Source organism: Madurella fahalii (genome assembly GCF_045866475.1).
Source record: "Madurella fahalii IFM 68171 DNA, scaffold_3, whole genome shotgun sequence".
Classification (NCBI taxonomy): Eukaryota; Fungi; Ascomycota; class Sordariomycetes; order Sordariales; genus Madurella; species Madurella fahalii.
The window spans coordinates 286,482-313,434 of NW_027263973.1; the positions used below are offsets into that span (position 1 = coordinate 286,482).

The following is a 26,953-nucleotide window of genomic DNA, read 5'->3' on the forward strand; positions in this document are numbered from 1 at the left end:
ATGGAACCACAGTTGTTGCATTTTATCACGGTACTTGGCTACGCTTGGTATTTCCATTCATTCGGAGACAAAATATGAAACCGCCCATACTTTCCGTTGGCGCGAAATCGACCAATACCCCTACCGCCAAACGACCGAAATGGCAGCATTCACCAATCTCAATCTCCCAAATTAATGAGAAACCAGTTCTCCCTACAACCCTCTGGTTTGTGCCCGAGGTGATCATTGTATCCGGGCCATTGCCGTCGGAGGTGCAAAGACGAGCCGGAGCTGCCTTGATGCAGTGCTTAGTACGGCGGGTTCTGCCCATACTGTTGGTCCTGCTGGTAGCTGTGCTGCTGTTGGTAGCCCTGTGGTTGGTTTGATTGATATTGCTGGGAATGATACTGTTGATGTGGCTGGTAATGGCTCGGTTGATATTCCTGATGGGTCTGGTACTGTGGTGGCCGGTGTTCCTGGTGCTGGGTGTGCTGCTGCGGAGCGGCAATGTAGCCCTGTTGATAAGAGGAAGGGAGAGGCGGAGGAACGGGTTGGTGCCCACCGCCCAGCTGGATGTTGGAGATCGGCGCTCCTACACTCACACCCTCGTTGCCAATATCATCAGGCACCGAGATCTTGACTTTTGGCAGGTATTTCTGAACCTTCTGCTCAACTGTCTTTTGCACAAAGACCCAGCTTTCGCGCTCAAACCTGCGGTGCCCGCCGTTCACAATTGCCAGAACGCTCTCGCGCAGGGTCTCTTGGACTTTTCGTACAAGGTCGCGGATCTTGTTGACCAACTTGGCCTTGATGTCGTCTCCGAAGCCGCGATCCGTCCGCAGGCCCACATCACGATCAAGTTGTGGGTCGAAAGGATTACCGCCGAGAATCTTTTCGAGCGGGCGCTGGAGCACATCGGGCAGGAGCTCAAAAAGCTGCTTCTCGATGCCGCCCAACACCTTGCGGAATTCGAGACGCACTTCTCTGTGCACCTTAGCAAGACCCGTGCTGAGCTTCTCGCTGATGACTTTGGAGAAGCCTCCACCGCTCTCTGTGTCGCCCATAGCTCGATCTTGGTCTTCAATGCCCCTTGAGGTTCCCTGGCTGGGTTGGCTCCTCTGTCCAAATAAGCCTCCAAGTCCCTTGACCAGATCCTTGACCTGGTCTTCAATCTCCCCTCTGACGCCGTCGCCAAGATCGCGTGTATGCGTGTTCCCGCGAAGCCACCGCTTGATGTGATCGAGGGCAATTCGGGTGAATTGCTCGGCGATAGGGGCATGCTGCTCTCGGAGCTTCGTGCCGACCATTTCCTTGATCTCGGGGCTGATGAGGCGGGCCTTTTCCTCTGGATTTCTCGCGGCGTCTTTTACAGTGTTGCTGATAACACCGAGAAGCCCGCCAAGCTGGAGACTCGGGGCTCCCGGCCCCCTGCCATCGTTGAGGTGATCCTGGACGGCGTGGACGGCCGCCGAAAGGAAGCCTTTGACGCCATCTGCGTGGTCCACTCCGCGGGAGCGGGTGTCTCCTGAACCCCCGCGACCCTCGGTCAGATCGAAAATGTCTCGCAAGTCACCCCCCGCGTCACCGGCGATGTTGGTCAGGCTGCGAGACAGGTCGGCGATCTCATCGGCGAAAGGCAATGACCGGGCCCCGTATGCATCCGGGACCCGGTCGTTCAGGCCCCTTGCGGCGCTCCCATAGCTGTCGCTGTCCTTGCTGAATAGTGAGCGAAAGGCCTCGACGACTTGGGTTTCTAAGCTGTCGATAGTCTTCTGCTGGAAAAGGTCGAGCTCCTGGGTGATGCGAGGTTGGATCTGCGGGGCAAGCGAGTCGACATATTCGTCAACCTTTTTCATCAAGACCTCGGGAACACCGTGGGAAGACATTGGTGCCAGTTCGCTAATACGAAGATGAATAATCTTATGAGGGCAGTCTTCTTCCTAGGTATCTTACCTTGCAGGGCGGTTGAAGCCTTAGCAATCAAGCGACGCGGGGTTGCTGCCCCACGTCTTGGAGGCGGAGACCTGACGTCGGGCCCACACAAGTCCCCCCCACCCACTTGCAGAGCCTTGTTTTGTGTAAATGTTGTCCGAGTCGGGGATCCACTCACTGCGCCGCACCCTTCACTCTCGTGGCGAAAGGTTTCAAAGGGTCCATTGCTGGAAAAGGGGGGCAATGAACGAGTTATCCGAATAACCCGTGCAGCCCAGACTACTCGATACCAAGATACCTAAATCTCGAAAGCGGTGGTTGCCGGTCTGAGGTGGCTGGAAGTCGAGCTTAGATTATGTTGACGAGCCCATCTCTAGACTCTTAAGGTACCTTTGACAAGTTGTAGCCTGTACAACCGAGGCAGCAATCTCGGTGTCAACCCGCCTGAATGCTTCGAGTATCTAAAAGTTGATCTACTCGACGCCGTGGCGGAAATAGTCTAGAAGATAAACGCAAAGTGTCCTTGGTGTCATGGTGCCTCGATCGGCATCTATTGATGCCGGTAATATGTCAGCGGCCCTCTGTCCGCGGAGATTCAGACATGCGTATAGGAAAGAGATAGCCGGGCAGGAGAACAGGTGGACAGCCATGGGGTGCACCGCCAAGGCCAGAAGGGTGCCGATTACCCAGGAAGTTGGCTACAAAGGTTAAGGGCGTGGGAACGTTCTCCTTTACTCGGAGGCCGTGAAGGGGATCGAAGCAACTCTTCGATGAAAGGGGGCGGGCGGCCATTGGTGACCGGAGATGCGTGATCGCGGATGGGAGGGCGTTCGGGGGTTAAGAAGTGGGATGGGCGAGGTGCTGTACAGTACATGAGCGTCAGGCGTCGCGCTCGAAGGTCGTGGAAACGATAAGATTCATACCCGGGTTTCGGCCCGCCGCCCTTCGGGCCCCCGCTCTTCGGACTTACAGCGTCTCGGCCTTCAACCTTACAGTTCTGTAACCCCCGCTTTTCAAATCACTTGGCCCAAGGACACCTGACGCATTAGCCAGGTCAATCACGGCCAACCTTATCAATGTATCGATGACTAAGGCCACTTCGTCGTTGACATCCATTCTTCAAGAGTGTCGTCGAGTTAGTCCGTCGCCTTCGACTTGCCACGGGATCTCGCCAAGACATGGACCCATAGCAGTTTCTACTGTGGGTGCACGATGACGCAGGGCATCGAGGTACGCCGGGCTTCCGTGTAAATCAAACTGCCGTTCGGAATTGCGAAGCATGACAGAGCAAGGAAATGCCTCCTCAAAGGCGAGACTCAAAGGGCTCGGTGCTTCCACGCCATGTTCCCGAAGAGGCAGAATGAACACAAAGGGTGCACCGACTCCATCGTCATCTCTCGGCGGTCCACCCACCAATGTTTTACTCCTGCCAGTACGTAATACGACCACACGACATGCGTCTTGGCTCCCCTTTCCGGATGTACTTCCTAGCTTTTTCTAATTTGTGGCGATTCGACGTGCCCGCCAAGCTGGGACATCTGGGTTGATCCAACAAGAGAAGCCCGCAATCCCGTAATGCAATTGCTATTATAAAATGAATGTGCGCTTTCGACTTTCTGATTCTTCTGGCCATTCCAGATTTGCTGGACCGTTATGGCATTTTCACCTAATTCCACGTAGTCATCGTTTCCCAGTCAGGCTTAGGCTCAGTTTCTGCCCACTATGGCGGTTTCAAAGGAGACCCGGGCCGCTGAAGGTCGTGCCCCTGGCCAGTCGAACGAGCCACTGTCCCTCCCAGCGCACTGCCTACCTTCGGCCCGGGTCGCCCAAGAACTGCAGACCGAGACGGCCGCGGGTCTGAGCTCCTCCGAGGCTGCGGCTCGGCTAGACAAGTTCGGAGCCAATGACCTCGGCAAGGAAAAGGGGGTGCAGCCGCTCGAGATCCTCACCGCTCAGGTTGTCAATGCCATGACACTGGTAAGCCCTATCCTATCCGTCCTACCCCTTTTCGTGTCCAGCTAATCTGATGGTGGGACATAGATCCTTCTCCTGGCACTCGGAGCAAGTTTCGGCATTCAGGCGTGGATAGAAGGCGGCGTACTGGCTGGCCTGATCCTCATCAACGTCGTCATCGGTTTCTTCCAGGATCTCCAAGCAGCGAGAACGATCGCTTCGCTCAAGTCACTGAATGCTGCCACGGCCCGAGTCGTTCGGGATGGAGGTGCCGTATCCACCATCGATGTAACTAAGCTGGTGCCCGGCGACATTATCGAGCTTAAGGTAGGCGACAATGTCCCGGCCGATGCTCGTCTGATCGAGACCGTCAACCTCGAAGCAGATGAGGCGCTGCTTACAGGAGAGAGTCTACCGGTCCGCAAGTATGAAGATGAAGTCTTTGACGAGGACACGGGTCCCGGTGACAGACTGAACGTTGTCTACTCGTCGAGCGTCATCACCAAGGGCCGCGGGCGCGCCATCGTCTTCGCCACAGGCATGTTTACCGAAATAGGGGCTATTGCGGCTGCGCTAGGTGACGATGGGACCAAGAAGCGGAAGATTGAGCGCGACGAAAATGGAAAGGCGTCCATCAAATCCTACCTTGCCTTTGGCGCCGGGAAGATCTGGGACTGGATCGGGAAGTTCCTCGGTCTGACGGTGGGGACGCCGCTGCAGCGGAAGCTCTCACAGCTTTTCTACTACATTTTCCTGTTTGCCGTCATCTGCGCCGTTATCGTTCTGGGAGCTAACGAAGTAAGTGCTGCGCAACACAGCCCGTCTTGAACACAAGAAACGTGAGTTAACTCAACGCTACTGCAGTTCCGAGCGCGAAACGATGTCATCATCTACGCTGTTGCGACAGCGGTTGGCACGCTTCCCGTCACCTTGATTCTCGTTCTGACGATTACCATGGCGGCTGGAACCAAAGTCATGGTGCAACGCAATGTTGTGGTTCGGAATATGCGGTCTCTCGAAGCTCTCGGCGGCGTGACCAACATCTGCTCGGATAAGACCGGCACACTCACGCAGGGAAAGATGGTTGCACGGATGGCATGGATATCGGGCCTCGGGACTTATTCGGTCGGCCCTGCAAATGAACCGTACAACCCCGAGGTCGGCAGCGTGGCGTTCAGTCAAGCAGAGCCTCGCGATATTGGTCGTTCTGGTGAAGGCAACGGAGACGGCACAACTGTCACTTCTATGAATGAGACACACACGTCACTCCAGCATTATCTGGACGTTGCCTCCCTCGCTAATCTAGCCACGGTCAAGCGAGTTGATCACGACGGCTCCACTTCGTGGCAAGCCAACGGCGACGCAACCGAGATCGCTATGCAAGTCTTCGCAACTCGGTTTGGACGGCCAGGTCATGGCGCGGACAACTCGGAGCCTTGGATTCAACTGGCCGAGTTTCCCTTCGACTCGTCCATCAAAAAGATGTCTGTCCTCTGCCAAAACAGCGCGACTGGTCGAGTGCATATCTTCACCAAGGGTGCCGTGGAGCGCGTGCTCGCCAGCTGCTCGGCCATCTCCCTCTCAGCCGGTGACGACGATGACAAGACCGCGCCCCTGACAGATAACGACCACAGCACCATCCTGGATAACATGGAGGCTCTCGCTCGTCGCGGCCTGCGCGTGCTGGCGCTGGCCAGCAGTTCAGCGAATAGCACGATGCATCCCGTTTCGCCCGACGAAGCTCGCCGCGGCCTCCTCAAACGCGAAGACTTCGAGACGGACCTCGTCTTCCGCGGGCTGATTGGCATCTACGACCCGCCGCGACCAGAGTCCCGGCCAAGCGTGTTCAAGTGCCACCAAGCGGGCATAGGCGTGCACATGCTGACGGGCGACCACCCGGAAACTGCGCGAGCTATCGCCATCGAGGTCGGCATCCTTCCTGCTAGGATGGAGATGATACGCGCAGATCTCGCCACGCACATGGTCATGACTGCCCACGACTTTGACAAGCTCACCGACGAGGAGCTCGATGCGCTTCCCGAGCTCCCGCTCGTCGTGGCGCGGTGCGCGCCCAGCACCAAGGTCAGGATGATTGATGCCTTGCATCGGCGGGGCAAATTCGTTGCCATGACGGGAGACGGCGTGAATGATAGTCCTAGCCTGAAAAGAGCCGATGTAGGTATCGCCATGGGCTTGGGCGGTAGCGATGTGGCCAAGTCTGCGTCGGATATTGTTCTGAGCGACGATAACTTCGCAAGTATCCTCAATGCAGTTGAGGAGGGCCGGCGCATCTTTGACAACGTCCAAAAGTTTATGCTGCATGTCTTGTCGGCGAACGTGGCTTTCGTTACCACACTGATGGTGGGACTGGCGTACAAGGACGCGGGCGGGACGTCCATCTTCCAGATTACCCCCGTAGAGATTCTGTTCATGTTGCTTGTTGCTGGTGCTTTCACTGAGACCGGTCTCGGGTTTGAGTCAGCGAGTAAGCATATCCTGAACAGGCCACCGCAGAGTGTAAGTTTACTGCTCGACTGAGCGAACTAGAGGAATGGAATGCTAACAACAATGGGGGAATTTCAGCTCAAACACGGCGTCTTTACCAGCGAATTTCTGGCAGACCTCGCAGCATACGGCATAATCATGGCCATCTGCCTGCTGTGCTCTTTCATCATCGTCCTCTTCGGCTTCTACGACGGCGAGTTCGGGCACGACTGCAACCTGCGCTATTCCGACTCTTGTCTTGGCGTCTTCAAAGCCCGGTCGACTTGCTACACGGTTATGATCTGGATCTTTGTCTTCTTCGCCTGGGAGCTGGTTGACAACCGGCTGTCTTTCTTCCACGGCGCCTTCCGCAACACCAAGGCCTGGGCCACCCGGCTGTGGAAGAACACGTTCCTCTTTTGGTCGGTTGCCGCCGGCTTCTTGTCCGCCTTCCCCACGCTTTACATCCCCGTGCTTAACCGGCGCGTGTTTCTTCATGATAGGATCGATAAGGAGTGGGGAATTGTCTTTGCCATGACGGCGCTATTCTTCATCGGAGCAGAGCTGTGGAAGTGGGCGAAACGGGTGCACTTCAGACGCCAGAGCCTCATGGAGAAGAAGGGCGTCTCCATGTCCGAAGGTGATTTGGAGAAGAGGGTGTTTGAAAGGTTTTACCAGTCCGAGAGTGAGATGTCGATAGAGAAATAGGGGTCGTCGTGATGGCTACCTTAATGGTCGGCTAGAAATCCGACACATTCAATAATTTTGACATTAAAGCAGGTCTCATGGATCCTCTGATGAGCCGAGGCAAAGTATACTATGTTCCCCAGTGCGGTGCCGGTCCGAACCAGCGGCCAAACGTGGGTGGAAGTGAAAGACTCGTTGGCTACGGCAGCGGTCCGTCATTCCCCCGTTGTTTTCGGTCGACATTGTCTCAACCGAAGGATCAAGCAACATATCCGACGGAAGCGTCGGCACCTCACCCTAACTACTACATCTTTGCCAGGGGCACACGAGACCCGGTTGGCAAATGGGTCTCGGGATGAGATTTGTTCATTGGTAATTAGATACTAAATTAGATAATTCATATACCTTTTTCATTCCGAATGATAACCTTCGTCTCAGATGTCTGCTTCGAATTTTCAAGATATCAATAAGAAGATCCTTTCAGCCTCCAGTCCTCTTCACCTTTCTACTTCTTGAATAAATAATAGAGATACCACCTAAGATACCAACCGGTTCAGCGCTTGTCGCTGTCTGGTGTATCAATGTGCTGTTGACAGATGCAGAGCATACGGCCAATCCCATCATTCTTTTCTTTCCTTTGTTTCTTTCCTTTTTTTTTTCTTTTGTTGTTGTTGTTGAATTGTTATTTTGTTGGTAGCTCGCTCAGGGGCTTCTTCTGATGCTCGACCACAGGATTCGCCGTCTTCTTACTAACAGAACCGTTGAGTATGATATTGCGGAAGCTAGCAAAAGTAAAATTATCCAGAATGGACCCACTAAGCGAGTTCTTCCAGAATACACGCCGTTGGTTTCAACCTTGGTAACGTCATGGGAACTGCGAACCGTCCCATCCAACGAGATCCCAGGATAAGTAATGATGAGAGCGATCACAGTAATAGCACGCTTGCCAACTATACGCGTCTACTTCCAAAATGAAAACAGTCCTGTGCTTCCTGCCGGCCGTTGTCACGGCAGCCCTTGCGTCGTCGCACAAACCGCCCGGTCCGCACGCCACAACCCAATCCTCCGCCAACCAACCTGGATCTCCCGCGTGAGCAAGCCGTCGATATCGAGCCTCTCGCCCACCCACACATCCTTGTCTTCGTCGGCAATCCGCCCAAGTACACCGTCCATGGCTGCAACCAGGCACTGGGCGCTCACCTTAACGCTCCATTGCCAGCTTGACGCTTGGGTGGCTGTCGATCCATGGCAACACGCCTGTGATGCCGATGCCGCCTGCAATGAGAACTACACGGTCGCAGCTAAGCACAGCTGACGTCTTGTTGGGGTACGGCCCGTCCATTAGCGTCAGGAGCTCCGCGGCGCTACTGGGCAGGGATTTGGTCATCCCGCTCGACTTGCGGATGAAGAGGGTTAGACCGGCAGTTGTCTTTTTTATCGTGTGATGCACCACGGTGGTCCCCGCTCATGTTGCCACTGCAGTTTTGGTCTCTTTCTCGATGTCGTTGCTCTCATGTCGCTCGACCTCGCCGTCGTCATTGGAGGAGCGGCCGGGCGCGGACGGTGACGATTGCTGCTGCCCGTGGAACAGGGATGTGGGCAAGACAGAGAACGGGTGGCTCTCCCATGGCCGCAGCGGTTTGATGGTCGGGAAATGAACGTAAACGTGACGGCCGGGCGCGGTGCCCCACCGGACGCCGTCGATATCGACGCGCACGTAACCGTCGCCGATCTCTATTACGTTGGCGCGTCGGATACTTGTCTTCACTATGCGCGCCAGTCGGGCCATACGGTCAAACACCCATACCCCAATAGCTATGTATATCCATGTAGCGAAGCCTGCACCCTCTGGTGGGAAGCGCAAAACAACGTGATACCAACAACCGACAATGATAATGACAGCAATGGCAATGTGGGCAAGAATATCTCATACCATTGCCGGCGGGTGTACAGGGTCGACACAAACAGGGTGGCGCAGCCGAGCACGGTGGCGACGACGCCCCAGGCCCAGTAGTCCAGCTAGGCTTGGGCGTCGTAGATACCCAGGTCCCTGTCTAGAATAACAGCGATGACCGAGTGGAGCAAAAGCTTGCAGTAGAACAGCCGAGAGACCCAGCGGTGGAGCAGTAGGTAGGTCGAGTGCGACCAGTTTGTCAGCCACAGCAAGATATTGTTGCGGCCTGCGAAGAGAATAACGAGCGGCGCCATGGCGTACGATAGCACCCCGGTGCGGTACATGAGAAAGCCAACCGTCTGCTGCCACTGGTTGAGCAGCCACAGATGGCTCGGGGCCGAGCGATAACCGATGGCTGTGACGAGCACGTTGAGCACTACCAGGAGCGCGATCAATAGCGCCTGTCCGACGGTGGGTGCGTTGCCCAAGAGGAATGGGAGTGGCCGTACATGGTATTTCCCGATGAGACCGGAATAGACCACATAAGGCCCAATCTTGTCCTGAACTGTGTTCATCCACGGGAGGTACCCGAGCAAGATGAGCACTATAAGCACCGCGAAGCCGGCAAGCAAGAGAATAAGTCTGTATTCTCGGTCAGAGGGATTGCCATTACTCAAGGGCTGTTAAAAGGAGGCAAACAAACCCGTAGGTGGACTGCATCGTGGACTCGTGGGCCATGACGATAGCCGTGTTGTAGACGGTCTCCCAATATTCCGGAGCTATCGAGGTAGTGTTGAAAGTGTCCCCCGTGACCAGTTGCCGTGTTGGCGGGTCGGCCACGTTCAGCAGCTCCTCGGTGTAGCTCCATTTGGCTGGCACCGAGGCATCTCCTGTTGCCTCGTGCTCCCAGATAGCCTCGAGCCTGGATGTGGCCACCTCATACTCAGCGCACTTGGTGCTCAGGCACCAGGCCAGACTGGTCAGGTAGGCATTGTCATTGGCGCGGCATTCCGGAGACGTGTAGATTGGCGGACCATGGCTCTGCCCACCGTGGTCGCTGTAGTCGTCGACAGAATATTCCAGGCGGAGGTTCGCAAGCGAGCGGGTGCAGGCATAGGCGCAAGCCGGGTCGTCAATGGCGCTCGTAATGCCGGGAGGCCGGCTTGCGCCCAGCATAGCACGCAGTTCAAGCTGAGAAGGAGAAAATATGGCGTCGATTCATCACGGTTCAGATGCTTACGCAGACGGTTCGTAGACCAGTTGTCCGAGGAAAGAACCGTAGGTTACATTTGGGGGAAGACGGCCGGCAGACCTTATCAAGGGGATACTTGATATAATGACAATGGATCCGTGCAGACGAGACAATGTAGATGGGTACCAATCACCGCCACAGGGAGAGGAGAGTAACGCTTAACAGCAGGAGGCGCTGGATAATGAACGAGTATGCGCAAATTACGCACCGCATTTATGCGTGGCTGTCATGCCGGAGGCTAGACCCGGCATTCCCAGGCCTATCCGTGAGCCTCAATCATCACCATCCCTTTCCCATTGGCTACTGTTTCCGGCAATCCCTTAGTGGCCCAATATTGAGATTCACGGTAGGGACTGTGTTTGGGATGCAAGCGTCATTCTCCCAGCTTGGTGGGAGTATAGGTGGTGTACAAGAAGATCTTAAAAGCACCAGTACAGTATTATACTAACGGGACATCCCACTAAAGATTGTTTACCTTGCCGACCATTCGTTTTTGGGAATAGATACTTATGCCGAGCCTTAGCTTTATCGACGGTACTAATAACCAACTAACAAAGCCACCCCACCGCTTCTGATTATGGCGTAAAACTCGACAATACTGCACTTGACAATTAGCAGATGAATAGGTAGCGATCGCACAGCGTAATTGATGCTCTCCGTAGCTCCCTTACAAAATCCCCGGAAACATCGCAGCCAGAATGGTGAAGATGCCGACAAGCACGGTAGGGTGTATGGATGTTGGCAAGTCAGTCACTAGACAATTGGCGATACCTAATTTGAGAGAGGGATTGAGAGGACATGGAAGGAATTGCACACCAAACCTGAATACTAGGTGGGACCGGCGAACATGGTGTTCTACGCGCCGCACGCCAGGACGGCGGCAGATGTTTTCGCGGACATGCTTTGGATACTCGGCCCATGAGAACGGTTCTTGCAGAATGATTCTTACTACGTGCCCGGAACCTTGGAGAGGTTGGCGCGAATAACAATAAGCGTGATGCTGGCGCGGCCACGTCAGGTCCATGTATTCAGAAGGCCAATAGGAAAGCAAAAACAGCTTCCAGTGGCGACATCGGGGATGACGGGCAAAACGGCGGCATCGTACCCCATTGAAGGAGCACTATGGCTACTCTGATAGTACCCATAATTATTCGCTCTTCGGCACAGGTATTGTACGAGGCGGTGGCACATGATCCGCTGTCTTGGTGTTACCGGATTCCTGATAAATAGCATTATGTTACTGGCGGGCGAGACGATGGGTGTGATATCTAATATAGGTGGATGCTGCTAGGCGGTGTCTCGGATGGCACCGGACTAGACTGACAAGTAATCCACTGCCTTTGGGCAATAGTTGATTTGATCTCTTGATCCGAGACCGAATAAATCTCATATGGAGTTGATGTTATAGCGCTCAAGCCGCGGGATGTAATGTTCTTAAGTGAATCGGAACTATGATCCCATGGTCACTGCCCAGCTCGTCAAAGCGACGAAAACCCCACATCCCAAATCTCATTTGGCCGTATCCCGTGCTGAGATCAATTGGGCTGAGACAATTGCGAGCCAATCACGTGCCAGCTGCAGACGCGGTCTCGCGGCGTGATTTTGTTAACTCTGACACTGCCGTCTTCCTTGAAACATTGCTTAAAAAAATCCAAAACCCGGCACTTTAAGACTAGGCAAAGTAATTACCCGATTCCTCACGCCAAAATTACGACTAGTCGAGCCCGAACGCCGCCAACGTCTCTGCCATGTTACAGGCAATCCGCCGGCAACGCGGTGCGCTTTGGTCTGATTATTTAGGTCAGGCAGTTCGGCGGTTTACGCACCAACCTGTGCCGGGTGATGCGATCTACGTGCTCGGGGTGGGCAACCTGGGAAAATATGTTGCTCACTCGCTCATGAAGCAAGCTTCCAGTCCTGTTACCTTACTTTTCCATCGACCAAGCCTAGAAGACCAGTGGCGGTCGGCGGGCAATGGGATACAATGCATCACGAATGGTATCCCCGATAAAAGATCTGGCTTTCGAGTCGAAGTACTGCCACCTTCGGCGCAATCACCCCAAAAACATACCAGCAAACAGTGTGCTCTCGATCCGATCAAGTACTTGATCGTGGCCACAAAAACCTACATGACAACCGGTGCTCTTGAGCTGGTAAAGGACCGATTAAATTCCGAGTCAAGTATCCTCTTCCTTCAAAATGGAATGGGTATGTTTGTTCAGCCCTCACCTCCATACCACATTTGCATCGCTTCTAACGCTCCCCAAGGGACAATGGACGAAGCATCCGCCAAGATATTCCCGGATCCGAAAACGAGACCGTCATACTGGGCTGGAATTTGCAGCGCCGGGGTTTACAGCACCGACCCGTTCACGATTGTACATGCCGGGAAAGGGCCTTTGTTGGTTGGCCTCGTGGATGAAAGTCGAGGCATCCCAATGCAAGATCAGTATGCGGTATCGACTCAAAATGTTATGGTGCAACGTCTGTCGCGAGCCACCGTGCTAGAGACGAGCATCCTATCCACCGAGGCGATCAGGAAATCCCAGCTGCAGAAGCTTGTTGTTAACGCCATCATCAACCCGCTCACGGCCATTTTTCGTTGTCGAAACGGACAATTAGCTAGCAACCCGCCAAGGCTCGCGGTGATGAAGTTGCTTCTCGAGGAGACGGGGCCAATCGTCCGGGCACTGATGCACCCACCTTCCGATATGTTTTCCAACCAGAACTTATTCGACCTTGTTCTTTCTGTTGCTCATAAGACAGGTGCGAATACCAGTTCCATGTTACAAGACGTCAAAGCCGATAGAAGGACGGAGATCGACTACATCAATGGCTATGTCGCTACCCAGGGCAAAAGACTAGGGCTGCCTCACGCCCATAACTCAACCGTGGTACGATTAGTCAAGGAGCGACGAGCTGTACAGGATCATGACGTAGCGGCTCTGTTTCCAATAGGGGAGACTTGGTGAAGAAGGATGGCCTTTGGTGGCTTCTCAACAGTACTTCTTACGCAGTCACACTTAAACTCTCTCTCTCTCTCTCTCTCTGCTGTCACCCTCCGGCTTCCCCCCTGACGAATCCAGTTACATCACGCAGTGTCATGGTCTCGTCTTACATTCGTAGCTTGCGCGATGCGGTTGAAGTTTTGCTTCTCCCACTCCTCATACCCCCCAGGATACTTGTCGACCAAAGTTTGCATGGTGGCCATGAAGCTGGTATGTGGTCAGCGTTTAACACCGTCACAACGTCTCCATACAATGTACTCACTCCCGCCGGAACCTCTTTGACGAAGAATAGGCACATGATGAATGGATGTCGAAGCGACTGCAAAGTCGGGACATCAGCAACGTACACAATACACGAACAGCGAAGCCCCTACATTGAATACAGAGCGTTCCTGTCATCATGGTCTTCTTCCGGGGCGGATACTGGGAAGTAATTCTGGTACGCCTTGATATATGACTTTCCAAAGCGGTATCTCATCTGCCTCCAGGTACCGATCTCGTCTGTCAAGCGTCAGCAGGAGCATTTGGACGCAAGAGGCGAGTTCTGACATTCGTTATGCGCATAGAACACGCACGCATCAAACACGATCGGCTTGCCGGTAGCGATATCCGTGCAGCAGTTTCCATACCACAAGTCACCGTGGATGATAACCGGTTCGATAGAGCGAAGGGAAGTCAACGGTCGAAGAAGACGAGGTATAACTTTATCATAAAGCTTTTTCACGAGCTCGTCAAGCTCCTCGCTAGGCCCCTGCGCATCTCTTTCCAGCTCCAGCATTCGACGCATTCCCTGCGCGAAGTACTCCTCCCAAGTATCGCACCACCTATTGTCCTGGGGTAGCGGTCCCATGTAGGTCGTTACGGGGAAGCCGTACTTCCCGTTAGGAGATACGGCACTCTTATGGAGCCTTGCAACCGAGGAGGTGAATGCTTCGATTTCAGGCAACTCTTCCACCATGTCACTGATGTGGATGTGGTATTAGCCACGCGATTGCAAAGCTTGATTCTGAAGATTGCAAAGAAGACTAACCGGAACTCGCACATGAAGAAGTGCATGTCGGGAATATCCTTGTAGGACCCCCACGCGCATGGCTTGGGGACGAAGTCTGGCACCGCAGCATAGAGTGCTGTCATAGATTCAAACTCGCCGTTCATCATCCGCATCCCGTGTTCGCCCAATGCAACCTTCAAGAAGTACGCCTGCTCTGACCCATCTGGCAGGTTCGTGGTGAGCTTAGCCGTCTGGGTCCAGAAGCTGGAGCCGTGGGGGGTGACGTCGACTACCCGAGAGCCCGGGGGCAGTTCTGCGTGGAGCAAGAAGAAAGAATTAGCACGGGATGGTTTTCCTCTCGCCCGATTCAATATGAAACTCTGACCGACTTTCCATGACGTTGGGATCAACCGTAGCAAAGGGGTTGGGTCCCTTCCGCGGCGGCGGGACGTATCCATCGCTACACTCTTTGACGTCGGGCATAGTCAATCGGTCGAAGTCTTTTTACCTTAGGCTCCAGAGAGGGGAACGACACCTCGGATGGTTGGACTGGCGTTAAGGATATCAGTTCCAACGGACCAGGGTGTTGTAATTTCACTCCTCGCCTCAGGTCAAAATTTCGACCCCGCTCCAACATCTTGAGGCCTCCAACCAATAACGCCGCCTAACCGCCGCCCGCTTGCATGTTTGTCGTTCGAGCTCACGAATCATAAGTGTCCTTGCTCAGCAAAATATGCGTGCACCCGCAGCCCTGTAACACGGTCGCCTACCACACAATCCCGCTCTTCGGCGCTTACCGCATACCTAGTGTGCTCTCTTCCCCACACAAAGGGCAGAGCGATCATGGTGCGAGGGACCAACAGAAGACCACGCAGACGGAGCCAGCTGCTCGGGTCAAGAGATTAATTTCGTTGGGTATTTCTTCTCCGTATCTTAGATGGAGTCCCAATGGTCTACTTCTAAGGCAGGGGCAGCAGGCGAGCCGGACCCCACCCCCGCCATCCACAAGGTATCTTGCAGGCCGAGATAATCTCCACGAGTTGGAATTGACTTTTCACTGACTTGCTCCAGCTGTCCTCGGCTCAAACACTACCGCTGAAACCCTTGCCCTCTAATAGCTCCAAGATCCTTCGACGGGTTCTCTCCTTCCGTCCGAAGTCGGCCGACATTATCGGCCCAGCCTCCAACTTCAACCATCACGGCAGCCTTGGTCTTCATACCTTATTTACGCCCTCTGATCCGCTAATCGAGTATGTCTTCATTCACGGCCTGGGAGGTGGAAGCACACGAACCTGGTGCCTAGAGCCCGACCCGTCGTACTTCTGGCCCAAGGAGTGGCTTCCTCGTCACCCAGGCTTTCGCAATGTTCGGATTCACAGTTTCGGGTATGACTCGGATTGGAAGGCAAAGGGCCATTCGACCGCCACCGTGCATGACTTTGGTCAGGCGTTATTACTGGCACTTCGTACTTCGGAATGCTTCTCAACTGTAAGTCATTATTCAGCAAATAAACGGAGCTCGAGGGGAGCACTCAGTCCTGACTCGGATGATATCATAGAATCCCATTGTTTTCGTCGCACATAGCATGGGCGGCATCGTCATCAAGGAGGCAAGCCTCTCCGATTGTCTATTGACAGCTGTTGCCACATTCTTACCGTGCTACTCGGCGCCTAGGCTTATATCATGGCGCGACAAGACCCCTCGTGCCACGAACTAGCAAGCAGGATCGTAGCCACGGTCTTTCTCGCGACTCCACACAGGGGATCAGACTACGCCACTTATTTGAACAATATCCTCCGGGTCTCAGCTATGCACGGCGTACGAGCCTACATATCGGATCTCGAACGAGTCAGCGCTAGCTTGATCAAAGTAAACGACACGTTTCGGCATTACTGCGACAAACTGACTCTGTACTCTTTTTTCGAAACTAGAGCCCTGGGCATAGGGGCTGCTGCATCAGCTCTCATTGTCCCAAAAGACTCAGCTATTATGGGCCTTCCAGGGGAACGGGTGTCCTTGATGTACGCCGATCATCGTAGCATCTGCAAATTCGAGTCTCCGGATGATCCCGGCTTCATCACGCTGACTGAGGCCTTCAATACAATTAACAATGAGATATCCAAGCGCGGTAAGTAGTCGTTACTTCCCCCGCCCTCCACGCCTACAATTAGATGTTCGATCCGTACGGGCTGACACGATTATTTTGCTTTTTTTGTTTTTTCCCCTCCGCAGAGTCAGCCAAAATCTCGGATCACCTCTGGGGTCAGCTTCAGCAGATAGAGGCGTATCTCGGCATGCCCAAAGTCCCCGAAGATGACCTCAAAGACCTTGACGATATTATCGTTGAAGGGTCATGCGACTGGTTTACCGATAGGACAGCATTTCAGATGTGGTTGAGCACAACACCCAGCTCAGGCCCAAAGCTTTACTGGGTCTATGCGAAGCCCGCCACGGGAAAATCAGTGCTGGCAAGCCACGTCATTAAAGCAATCAGTGCCTTCAACACGGATTGCAGCTATTATTTCTTCCGTCATGGTGACAAAGTTCGATCCACGCTCGCAGGATGTCTCCTATCCATTACCTACCAAATGGCCGTCCTGAATATCCATGTGCGGAAAAAACTGCTGCAGCTTATCGACCGCGGGGTTCGCTTCGAGCGAGAGAATGCGAAAAGTATCTGGAGAAAAATTCTTGAGCCTGTCCTAGTCAACAACGGAGCATTCCAACCTCAGTACTGGATCATGGACGCCTTGGACGAATGTTCCGACATTTCTTCCTTCTTCAGTATCCTCTCAAAGTTTGAACATCATATACCTGTTAAAGTTTTCATCACCAGCCGTCGGCTAGAGAACATCACGGCAGGATTCGCGCAACTAGAACAAATACCCTCCATCGCGCCAGTCCTCTCCACCGAGATCCAAATGCAAGACACCCGAGACTCCATTTTTCAGTACCTGGCGAATAACCAGCATAAAATTCATGCTGGAACGGAGCTGCAGAGGGCGGAGCTACTCGGCAAGATTATCGATAAAGCCCAAGGATGCTTCCTGTGGGTGCGCCTCGTTCTCGAGGAGCTGAGTACCGTGTGGACAATGAAGCAGATCGAGCGCGTATTAGACGATGTCCCGCAGGGAATGGACCTGCTATACTCCCGCGCCGTGGAACTGTTACTCGCTAGGCCATCTCACTCGGTTACCGTCGCGAAAGCGATCTTGATGTGGACTATCTGTGCGATCCGGCCACTCACCGTCGCGGAGCTGCAATCTGCTTTGCAGCTAGATATTGGAACGACTGTTCAGGACCCTGAGAATGCCATTCCTTCGCTCTGTTGTCAGCTGGTTCATGTTGATAAGAATGGAAGGGTCCTCATCGTTCACCTCACGGCTCGCACATTCCTACAAGAACGGGGCCTGGAGTCCCCCCTTACCTTCTGCCCTATTCCTGGGCACAGACGGATCCTTCAGGTCTGTCTGCAACTCCTGATCTCGGACGAAATGAAACCGCCAAAGAGTAGACGAGGGAGTGAGAAAGCCGGCGGCAAAAAACGACAGCATAAACAGCAGTCGGCGTTTCTGACCTACGCGGCACTCCACTTTTCCGAACACATGCGGAAAACGACGTCTAATAATATTGTAGTGGGGCCCCTTCTCCACGAGTTTCTAGAGAAGAATGTCTTCACTTGGATCGAGTTTCTAGCCAAGCATGACAGCCTCCATGTCCTGGCCAGGACGGCGGACCTCATTAAGAACTATTACCAACGTCAGTCCAAGTATTTCCCACCGCTAGGAGAACAGATTCAGCTCGCCGATGCATGGACTGTTGACCTTCATCGCCTTGTGGCCAAATTTGGCACAGTTCTTGCTCGACGGCCATCATCCATCTACTCCCTCATACCTCCATTCTGCCCATCATCGTCCGCCATTGCAACCGTGTTTGGAAAACCAGCCCGGTGTATACAGGTAGTTGGCATCCAGGACGTAGGATGGGACGATCGTCTATCCTGCATCGATTCAGGCGGTCTACAGTGTTACGCAGTAGCGTCCGGCGAAGGTTACTTCGCAGTCGGCTTCGGGAACTCGGTGGTCTTACACCACGCTGTGACTTGTCAGAGATGGAAAGAACTCAACCACGGTGACGTTGTGCGCCGTCTAGGCTTTGACCGTACCGGCACCTGGTTGGTCTCGGCAGGCCGCCGCGACCTCAAACTCTGGGATTTAGAAGGAGGCGATACCCCGCGCTTCACCTTTACGGTTGCGCACGACATTCTCACCTTCTCCCTACAAGACGGGGCAGACGGCATCATTGCGGCTCTTAAAAATAATACAACCGTCCGATGGTCGCTACAGTCCGGGGAAATCCTAGTCGACAACCCCTGGCGATCCGCTTTCGACGACGAAGGTCACTTCCGGCGGCCTCCATTGCTTGCGGCCTTCTCCTTTGACCAGACAATTCTCGCCATCGCCTACCGGGGGAGGCCAATCCAGCTCTGGGATCTCGAAGACGACGAGCTTCTAGGGTTTGTTGGGCGGGAAAATCAGGACTTGGGCTCGCTCGCTTTGGGAACCAACACGTCCCCGTCATCACTGGTCTTCCACCCGGAAGAATCGGTCCCTCTCCTCGCTGCCGCATATGAGGATGGTGATCTATGCTTGTTCGACTACGACGAGCTGAATCTCATCAAGATCATCGAAGCAAATGCACAGATTTTAGCTTGCAGTTCCGATGGGGCGACCTTGGCCACAGGGAACGCGGCCGGCATGGTGCAACTGCTCGATTTCGAGACCTTGCAGCTGCTTTTTAGAGTCAATGCGGTAGACTACGGGATTCGGGACCTGTCATTCAGCTCGGACGGCCTGCGGCTCATCGACGCACGAGGCACGCAGTGCAACGTTTGGGAACCTTCGCTGCCCTCAGCCAGGTCACGAAGCGACGACGCTTCGTCCAACTGGGTACCTCCGGAACCGCGAATTGTCGGTCTCATGGACGGGGAGGTCGAGATCACAACCATAGCGACCGAGGAATCGAGCAAATGGTTCTTCATCGGCAAGTCAGACGGGAGCGTCTGGCTCTATCGCACTGGTGACGGCAAGCCGCAACGGTTGCTATACCGACACGGATATCATATCTCCGTGACTCTGATGGCTTGGGGTGACAGAGCGAACATCCTAGTTACCTCTGACTCGTCCGGCCGCTTCATGGTATTCCACATTCCTCGCGACGGGAGCGGGGGGTTCGCCGAACCGGTCGAGCGGATCGATGTTCGCGGGGACATTCATCGCAAAGTACCCATTTCCCATCTGCTCCTAAATAGGGCGAATGACCTACTCCTGGTCTCAACAGCGGAGCTGGATGCGGTTTGGGATCTGACTACCGAAACACGCATATCCACGTTCCGCTTCGGTTCGCGCCAGCCATTTGGTTGGGTTAACAATCCCCTGGACGAGACGGAGAGAATCTTGGTCGGGACTAGCGGCGCAGAGGTGTGGGATTGGAAGTCGTGCTATTTAAAGATCGCAGCGGTCGAACTGAAATTGGCATCCAAAATACCGGGTTCCCCCGAGTCGCGGCGCGTCAAGAGCGTCATTGAGGCACCCAACAGTCGGATCCTCGTCGAGTACTCGGATTTGTACGTGGGAAGCTCGACGACTGCAACTTACTTACTGAACGCTAGAGACTTTTGCGCCCATCAAGGGGAGCTGGTGCCTTCGGCTGCGTTCAGCAGCGTCACCGAGGATCTTACCCATCTCATTGGAGTCTCTGACTCAAAGGTGTTCTTCTTAGACAAGCGACTGGGAATCTGCTCTATTGAGTTCCTGGACGGCAAACAGCTGGGTTTCAGGCATGTCAACCATTGTTTCATTCCAAGCGACTGGTGTAATCGTCGGGGGACCTTGAGGATTCTAGTAAACGGGAAGGGAGATATCTTGTTTGCGAGGACTGAAGAAGTGGCTGTTGTGAAGCACGCTGTGGCGTTTGAAGACGAGAAGAGGGAGGTATTCGAGGAAGCGAGCAGTGCAAGTCAGTAGACCGTATTTCGCAAGATGCTTTTCACCGGTTATCTATTATATACTTCTAGATATTCCAACCCATCCACACGCGGATATTACTCTATATTGTTGATGGCATAGCGCGACCGGGCCCGCAACGCTCCTCCGAACTTCCATAGGATAAAAGGGGCCGGCCAGGAGATAGCCATCGCCGAGAACGCTAGGACAGAATTCCCCCATCCAAAACCGAGTGAGCGGTACATGTATGGTGCAAACATTGGAAAAGCTGTGTTCAATCAGTATTGCACTCAATCTCGTACCTAATTAATGACATACTGAAACCCGCAATAGCTCTGAGTATCGTGAGAGCGGCTGTGGCCGATGCGGCATACAAGGGGTAGACATCTACCACGTAAGACGTGATGGATTGCATACTGATGACAATCCCTCCGCCAAGGATCGCAGCTCCAAGGTTTGGGACGACCCAAAACAGTTGCATTTGTGCCGACCACCCGTAGAGGAAGAGCCCGAGCGGGATGAGAACAGCACCCGGCACCAGGATCGGTGCCCTATGCTCAGGTAGACCCACACCTCCGTTTCGGGACCGGAGATAGGAGTATATCTGTCACACCTGTTAAGAGACGGCCATTCGGGCTGAGTGAGGAGTCTTACGCGGTCTGAGACTGGGGCCATGATCTGTGTGCCCAATGTGAAACCCAGGGCTAGGGAGAGGTAATTGAGCGTGGCAATTTCCACAGATTGCTCATACACATCTGTCCAGACCACGACGTAGGTTGAGAGGGCCAGATATAAAAGCCCATACACGTAGGCCAGGTAGAGAGCCATGGCTTGGACAATGACTTGGGTCCCAATGAGCCGGAATGGTCTAACCAACGCTTGAAGCAGGATGGCCTGGGCATTTCTACCCACGGGAAGAGCCGCATCCGTGTCGTGCCGCAGAGCACGTTTTCGGTTCGCGAGTATAACTAATGGGTAAGTCTCCGGAAATAGTGGGAGTCCAATGCCCTGGATGACGGCAGAGAGGATCGATGTTGAGTAAAATACCCAGCGCCAATCCAGGTAGCGGACAATGAAGCCGCCAATGACGGGCCCCAAGGCAGGGCCAAGAAGAGCAAAGACGTAGTACAAGCTCAGGCTCTTACCGCGTTCCTCGGGTCTCCAGCAATCCCCGAGAATGCCGGGGCCGATAGCTGGCGCAGATCCCCCGATACCGGCCAAGAAACGCAGGACGAGGAGTTGTGCGCTCGTCTTACAAAAAGCGCACGCGAGGTTGAAGACCAAGAAGGTGAGCATCGTGCAGTGTAACACAATGCGGCGCCCGTAGACTTCGGAGAGCGGCGAGATTATTAGAGGCCCGACCGCTGATGACAAGATGAAGACAGAGAGGATCATCTGTGTCTCGGACGCGGTTGAGATGCGGAACTCGGCTTGGAGGACAGGTAATGCTGGCGCGACGATGCTTGACGCAATGGGCGATACCAGTAGGAAAAGCGACGTGAGTAGCGTTGTGGTCCATCTTTTTCCTGCCGACCAATTTTTGGGATTTTCGAGGTCGATCTCCCAGGATCCGGCCCCAGCCTGGTAAACATTGCTTGTTATAAAAATAGGATACTAGGACGGGTACACGGTAGCTTACATTGTAGGAGTCAAAGTGAAAGTGTACAAGGTCCTGGTTTGCCCCCATTGAGGCCGAATTACTATCTGCAGCCCTTCAGAAATTTTAAGATGTATGAAGAGGGGGATTAAATTACCTTACTGCTCAGTAGGTTAAGCATCTACCTTTTGCAGATCGTGTATCATGCAGCGGCAGGGATCGGATACGGCCCGCACATCGCACCATCCCCGTAATGAATGGAGAGATGGGATTAACGATTGATTGGTAATTGCCGTAGCCACTCTGCAAGCCACGGAACTAACGTATTTGATAAGCGAGTTGCGCAGACAAGCGAGTTGCGCACACCCCACCACTCAACGAACACTATCCTCAATTACAAAACAACAACACTAGGAACCGACTATAATTACATCAGAAACAGCTGAATCAGATACTTCTGCAGCCTCCTGGCAAGTGCGTGCATTGTAGCCAGGCTTACCGCATACGCCACAGCACCGAACCTTCGTACGACTCCCCCTTATAACACTACTATCCGGCTGCGTTTCTTGCACTCCCTCCCCACCCAGAGCCCCCTGACTTAGTACCTCCTGTGCATCCTGTACAGTGAGTGATCCTCCAAGCTGTACACGTGTTCTTTTAGCTCTCCGGTGCTTGCTTAGTGCCTCGTTGGCCTTGCGGAGCAAAGAGACCTCTGCTTGAAGGAGGGCTACCTAGTGCATTACAGCCATCGTACCCTTGGTAAGCTGGTCTACAGCAGCCAATATCGAAGTTGGGGAGCTGTTTTGATAGTTGGCAATACGAGTCTTGATAAGCGTTGACTGAGAGTTGGCTTCTCGGGGGTTATGTGGTGTCTGGATGTAAAGGGGTTGTTCTGGGAACACGTTGAGGGAGATGGATCACGATGTCTTAATACCGAAAAGACCTGGACCAGCGGGCGATATCTTGGTGAACAGCCTCCTATCAATACACAGAGACTGATCCTTGCGGATCAGAAGTGCCCCGTGTGAGAGAGTTCCCTCACGGGGTTCTTATCTATCCTGTATCGTGACATCATCCAGCATCATTCGGCGGGTCCTCCTGACCTTCGTCTGGAGACTCTCGTTACACTGGAATACTTAAGGTTATGGGGTACCGGCCCGGGAGTTCAGAGGTATTGGCGTACGAAGCTTTATATCCAGCTTAGAAAGCATACTCTCTAGGTTATACGGTACAAGGCCAGCACCTAAAAAGCTACCCTAGATATTTTTCTCTGTCATAGAGACAAAGAAGGCTATACGGAAGGCATTAAGGAACTCGAGCTTGCTCATATAGTTGATATGCATGCGTATTAAGTCCTCGATCTAGCGACCGTATACCTGCTTTAGCGGCCTAAAGCAGCCAATATCGAGTGGCTGGAGGTAGTAGGAGGAATACAGAGGTATATAGAGTATAACGATCTGGTACTCTTAGCAGTAGAGCTCGAATTCGGTCGAGTGGTAGCTCTTGTAGCTGTCGAGGATTAACAACCGGTATTTACCCTTTATACGAGATGCCGTATAGTAATCGAAGTACTTAATCTAATCGAGACCTATAGCATTGATAGTCCAGCTATTATCGGTAGTTGCGATATACTAGTCGGTAAGGAGGTTGCACTCTGTATACCAGTTAGCGAGGTAGTACTATATGGCTAAGATTATAAATAGAGAGATAGCCTAGCCGAGGGCATTGACTCCCTGGATCACTGTTATCTATTCCCGGTTACCAGGCTGAGCTAGTTTTGCCTTGCCCTGGCCATCCGAGGTTATAACTACTATACCCGCAAAGATAATGCCTATTATAAACCCAGTCTCGTCGAAGTTGTAGATATCGTCATCTACAATACCGTACTTGGCCTTGACGTTTTGTATAAGGGTAAACCATTCGTTAATGACCTTTGGATCTTCGTACTTGGCCCTCTAGTAGTCGTACCGATACGTCCAACATATACGGAGCTCTAGCTGGCGTTTAACGAAGTTGTGAGCCCAGCGTTTGCTGACAGGGGGCGCGTCGCGTTCGCGTAGTAGTTGGTTGGCCATATCTTCTATACCATATAATCTAGGCGGGAATGCACGTTCAGATAGCTCAATTATATACTGAACTATTGCCTTCTCTTCTAGATCTATAAGCTTATACGAGTTGGCTGTAATATCGCGTCGTGCAGGCTTGCCACTACGTCGGTAATGGAGGGTTGATTCTGGTACGTCGTAGAGCTTAGCTGCAGTTCGAAGGCTTAACTTTTTGTCGTTTTGGATCGCTTCAAGGGCTAAGATTACCCTCGCTTCCTTTGAAGTGGGAGGTATATCGGGTTGTAGAAAAATTCGATGTAAAGTATAAAGAGGACGCGTCGTGGTGGGGCGTGCGCAACTCGCTTGTCTGCGCAACTCGCTTATCAAATACGTTAGCACAGATATCGTCGGATAAATGGAGAGCTAGGTACGGCCACCTCTTCGGATATGGTTGACACTTTCGTGACTAACATAACTACTACACCTGAATAGCTCCTGCTCAGATATGCCCTCAATTATAGAAGACGAGCTCTTGCACTTCCCAAGCACGGTTCCGGGTCATGACATGAACCCAGAGCCCCAAGCAATTACCACTGAATACGGGGGCATGGCAGCCAACTCTCTCAATCGGAGGACGATCACACACGCTAACTCTAACAGTCCGCTATCCACTATCTTACGGTGTTCTTGGTGGTTCTATGTGAAACTCCTGCGCACTCTGCGTTAAACGCCAGTGATTGAACTATCGCTATTACCAAACAAAGAAGGTGGTAACGCTTGGCCGAAGGTATAGCAGCCCATTGACGATAAATACTTCTTGAAAAAATAGCACTCGGGATCCGGTGGGATTGGTGGGTTCAAAACTGTGCGATTTCGATTGTTTGTGCGTGCATTCTTTGTTTCCTAGCTTCTCTAACGGAATTGAAAGCCAGAGAAACCCCTTCTTCTAGAAATTCGGTGGTTACACAGCCTGAATTACGTCCTTGTGGTGGCTCAGGAATTCTGACAATGTGGCTGTGCCGGGCTTTTTCGATGACTGGAGACCATAAGTCCGGAACTCAAGATTAGTTGTTTTTTTTCTCTTCTTTTCTTCTTTTTTTTTTTTTTTTTTTTTGGGGGGGGGGGGGGGGGGGGGGGGGGGCAATCTTGAACGGATAGAACGGGTCCGACTTTACTGGCTCCTAAGATGCCCGCTTCGACCTACAATGGCTACTATCTCTTGAAGAGGTGACGGTAGACATGCTGCAGCAACTAGTAGTACTATGAGGCGCTCCGAGTGTAGTACACTGCTTAGATATGCCGTAGGTGACTCCGGGGCTTCGGCGTCGAGATTGACAGATGACGAACGCCGATATATAGCGGATCGCCATGTGCCATGGGCTGACATGGGCATGGAAATATCAACCTGAGTGTATGATGTGACGGCGCCACCACGGTATTATTACTTGTTCACATTGCACTCATCTCCTATATTACCACACTTACATCCTAAGGAAGCACGTGTAATTATGCAACAGATTACATTGGGTAACGTAACCAGCTTTCTGTGCTCACCGCGCCAGGACTTTTACTGTGGACAACATTAGTTGGTAGATAATTGTGGCCAAAGTCTGCCTCGTCAACTTTCTGAGCGCACGTCACTTATCCCAACTAGTCGAGCGTATTAACTCGGACAACGCTCAGAGCTAGCCACAAAGGCCATAGAGGCTGCTTTATGTATGTTGTGTGGGCGATGTCACGGACAGGGCCGGCCACGCCGATGGCAGCGGCTTGAGTTGCATGACCTCTATGCTCTAAATCAGACATGCGCAACTCGTGATTTACCCCGAGTAGGCACATCACCTTAGTTAGTAAACTGCCAATTCCTTCACAAGAATCATATCTAGCGCCATGTTCCCGTGGGAGACTCGGAGTGTAAGAGGAATTTCAGGGGACATGTAAGGGGTCCAATATCCTCCGCCATTCCGGCTCCACTTCTGATACTGCAGCAGAGGGTCATGAACCAGTGTTGCAATCGATGTCCTGTGCTGTGACAAGGACGGGCTCCAGACTAGCATGCTGGAGAAGCAACGGAGACGGGACAGCCGGGAGGGATGCCCTTGTCTTTTCGTCCCCACGTTACCCGAGGAGCCACAGCGACCGAATCTTAGTGAACAGTGCAGCATCCGCTGTGGTCCGACAAAGTAGACGCTACTTGGTTAAGCATAATATGAAGTCTAGGCGGGTAAGGCTATGGCGACGAAGGCCCCACGGCGCAGCTTCCAATGGACGACGGTTGTGGAACGGTGTGATAGCATGTGAGGGCATCTGCTCCGGTGATGACGAATGCGTTTGGATGTGGCTTCATCTCGGGCCCCTGCGCAGGCTTGATCGGCTGGTTGAAGTCGATCAAGACGGACAACCCGCCCTTGGCCGGGATGCGGGCAGCGCAGCGAGCGGGCATTTGGAGCGATGGCGAAGGGCTCTGGAAAGCCTTGGCGCTTGGCAGCGGTTTGAGAACCCCAGGACGCCGAGCAACCTGGTTTCGTCGCGGGATTCTCACTACAGCCGCGGCGCATGCATGCATCATCAAACATCGAATTCACCCTGAGCATCTCTGACTGCCGTCGTACGAAGCTGCGCCGAATTTTCCGCCAGCAAAGCGCTTGCTTCGGTGTTGCTTCGGTGTGGCGTTGTGCCAGCCCAAGACATTCCGGTTGGCTTCTCAGGCCGTCACTATCACGAGTAGCTAAGCAGTAGAAAGGAGCGTTGTGGGCCATTAAAGACCAGCTGCGGAAGCCGTCAACAGCGGGCTTGGAACAACGCCACGTCTGATTTCGCGCCCTGAATCCGACGAAGGAGCGGTGGCAATGTGAAATGCGGTTCCTCTCGAACATCGAGCGCCCTGGCGTTTGACGGAGCAACCAGTGTCGGACCCCTGATTTCCCCTTTCCTCATCTGACTTCACTTCCGAGTTGATTGGGTAGATTGCTTCGGGCGTTACATAATGCCCCACGTTCTCCAGACAAGCCTTTTGTTAGCGCTCTCCGTTTGGCAACGCCAACACTCGCAAACCAAGACGAACAGGAAAAATGCCCGCTCCCCCACCCCCGGTCGGACTAGGATCTTGAAACTCAAACCACGTCG

The 26,953-nt window shown here is 53.3% G+C and overlaps 9 protein-coding genes across 9 annotated transcripts; 2 read left to right on the forward strand and 7 right to left on the reverse strand.

Annotated features, from left to right (window-relative positions):
- Positions 1–287: 287 nt before the first annotated feature.
- On the reverse strand, positions 288–1,865 carry MFIFM68171_05604 (uncharacterized protein; the record flags this gene model as incomplete). Its single annotated transcript, XM_071061024.1, has 1 exon — positions 288–1,865. The coding sequence occupies one exon, from the start codon at positions 1,863–1,865 to the stop codon at positions 288–290; it is 1,578 nt and encodes a 525-aa protein (XP_070917125.1).
- Positions 1,866–3,633: 1,768 nt separating this feature from the next.
- On the forward strand, positions 3,634–7,056 carry MFIFM68171_05605 (uncharacterized protein; the record flags this gene model as incomplete). The annotated part of the gene is made up of 4 exons (XM_071061025.1): positions 3,634–3,888; positions 3,952–4,662; positions 4,729–6,381; positions 6,448–7,056. 4 exons carry the CDS (start codon positions 3,634–3,636, stop codon positions 7,054–7,056), a joined length of 3,228 nt encoding a protein of 1,075 aa, XP_070917126.1.
- A 1,180-nt stretch (positions 7,057–8,236) lies between these two features.
- MFIFM68171_05606 (uncharacterized protein) lies at positions 8,237–8,824 on the reverse strand (the record flags this gene model as incomplete). The annotated part of the gene is made up of 2 exons (XM_071061026.1): positions 8,237–8,464; positions 8,510–8,824. 2 exons carry the CDS (start codon positions 8,822–8,824, stop codon positions 8,237–8,239), a joined length of 543 nt encoding a protein of 180 aa, XP_070917127.1.
- Positions 8,825–9,054: 230 nt separating this feature from the next.
- Positions 9,055–10,105, reverse strand: MFIFM68171_05607 (uncharacterized protein; the record flags this gene model as incomplete). Its single annotated transcript, XM_071061027.1, has 2 exons — positions 9,055–9,571; positions 9,633–10,105. 2 exons carry the CDS (start codon positions 10,103–10,105, stop codon positions 9,055–9,057), a joined length of 990 nt encoding a protein of 329 aa, XP_070917128.1.
- A 2,976-nt stretch (positions 10,106–13,081) lies between these two features.
- On the reverse strand, positions 13,082–14,663 carry MFIFM68171_05608 (uncharacterized protein; the record flags this gene model as incomplete). The annotated part of the gene is made up of 7 exons (XM_071061028.1): positions 13,082–13,126; positions 13,300–13,396; positions 13,452–13,508; positions 13,564–13,690; positions 13,739–14,151; positions 14,220–14,493; positions 14,570–14,663. 7 exons carry the CDS (start codon positions 14,661–14,663, stop codon positions 13,082–13,084), a joined length of 1,107 nt encoding a protein of 368 aa, XP_070917129.1.
- Positions 14,664–15,117: 454 nt separating this feature from the next.
- On the forward strand, positions 15,118–20,206 carry MFIFM68171_05609 (uncharacterized protein; the record flags this gene model as incomplete). Its single annotated transcript, XM_071061029.1, has 5 exons — positions 15,118–15,189; positions 15,252–15,668; positions 15,739–15,789; positions 15,855–16,308; positions 16,413–20,206. The coding sequence occupies 5 exons, from the start codon at positions 15,118–15,120 to the stop codon at positions 20,204–20,206; spliced, it is 4,788 nt and encodes a 1,595-aa protein (XP_070917130.1).
- A 77-nt stretch (positions 20,207–20,283) lies between these two features.
- MFIFM68171_05610 (uncharacterized protein) lies at positions 20,284–21,872 on the reverse strand (the record flags this gene model as incomplete). Its single annotated transcript, XM_071061030.1, has 4 exons — positions 20,284–20,453; positions 20,504–20,789; positions 20,840–21,766; positions 21,825–21,872. The coding sequence occupies 4 exons, from the start codon at positions 21,870–21,872 to the stop codon at positions 20,284–20,286; spliced, it is 1,431 nt and encodes a 476-aa protein (XP_070917131.1).
- A 1,622-nt stretch (positions 21,873–23,494) lies between these two features.
- MFIFM68171_05611 (uncharacterized protein) lies at positions 23,495–23,857 on the reverse strand (the record flags this gene model as incomplete). Its single annotated transcript, XM_071061031.1, has 3 exons — positions 23,495–23,523; positions 23,599–23,737; positions 23,819–23,857. The coding sequence occupies 3 exons, from the start codon at positions 23,855–23,857 to the stop codon at positions 23,495–23,497; spliced, it is 207 nt and encodes a 68-aa protein (XP_070917132.1).
- A 2,200-nt stretch (positions 23,858–26,057) lies between these two features.
- Positions 26,058–26,270, reverse strand: MFIFM68171_05612 (uncharacterized protein; the record flags this gene model as incomplete). Its single annotated transcript, XM_071061032.1, has 1 exon — positions 26,058–26,270. One exon carries the CDS (start codon positions 26,268–26,270, stop codon positions 26,058–26,060), a length of 213 nt encoding a protein of 70 aa, XP_070917133.1.
- Positions 26,271–26,953: the final 683 nt, after the last annotated feature.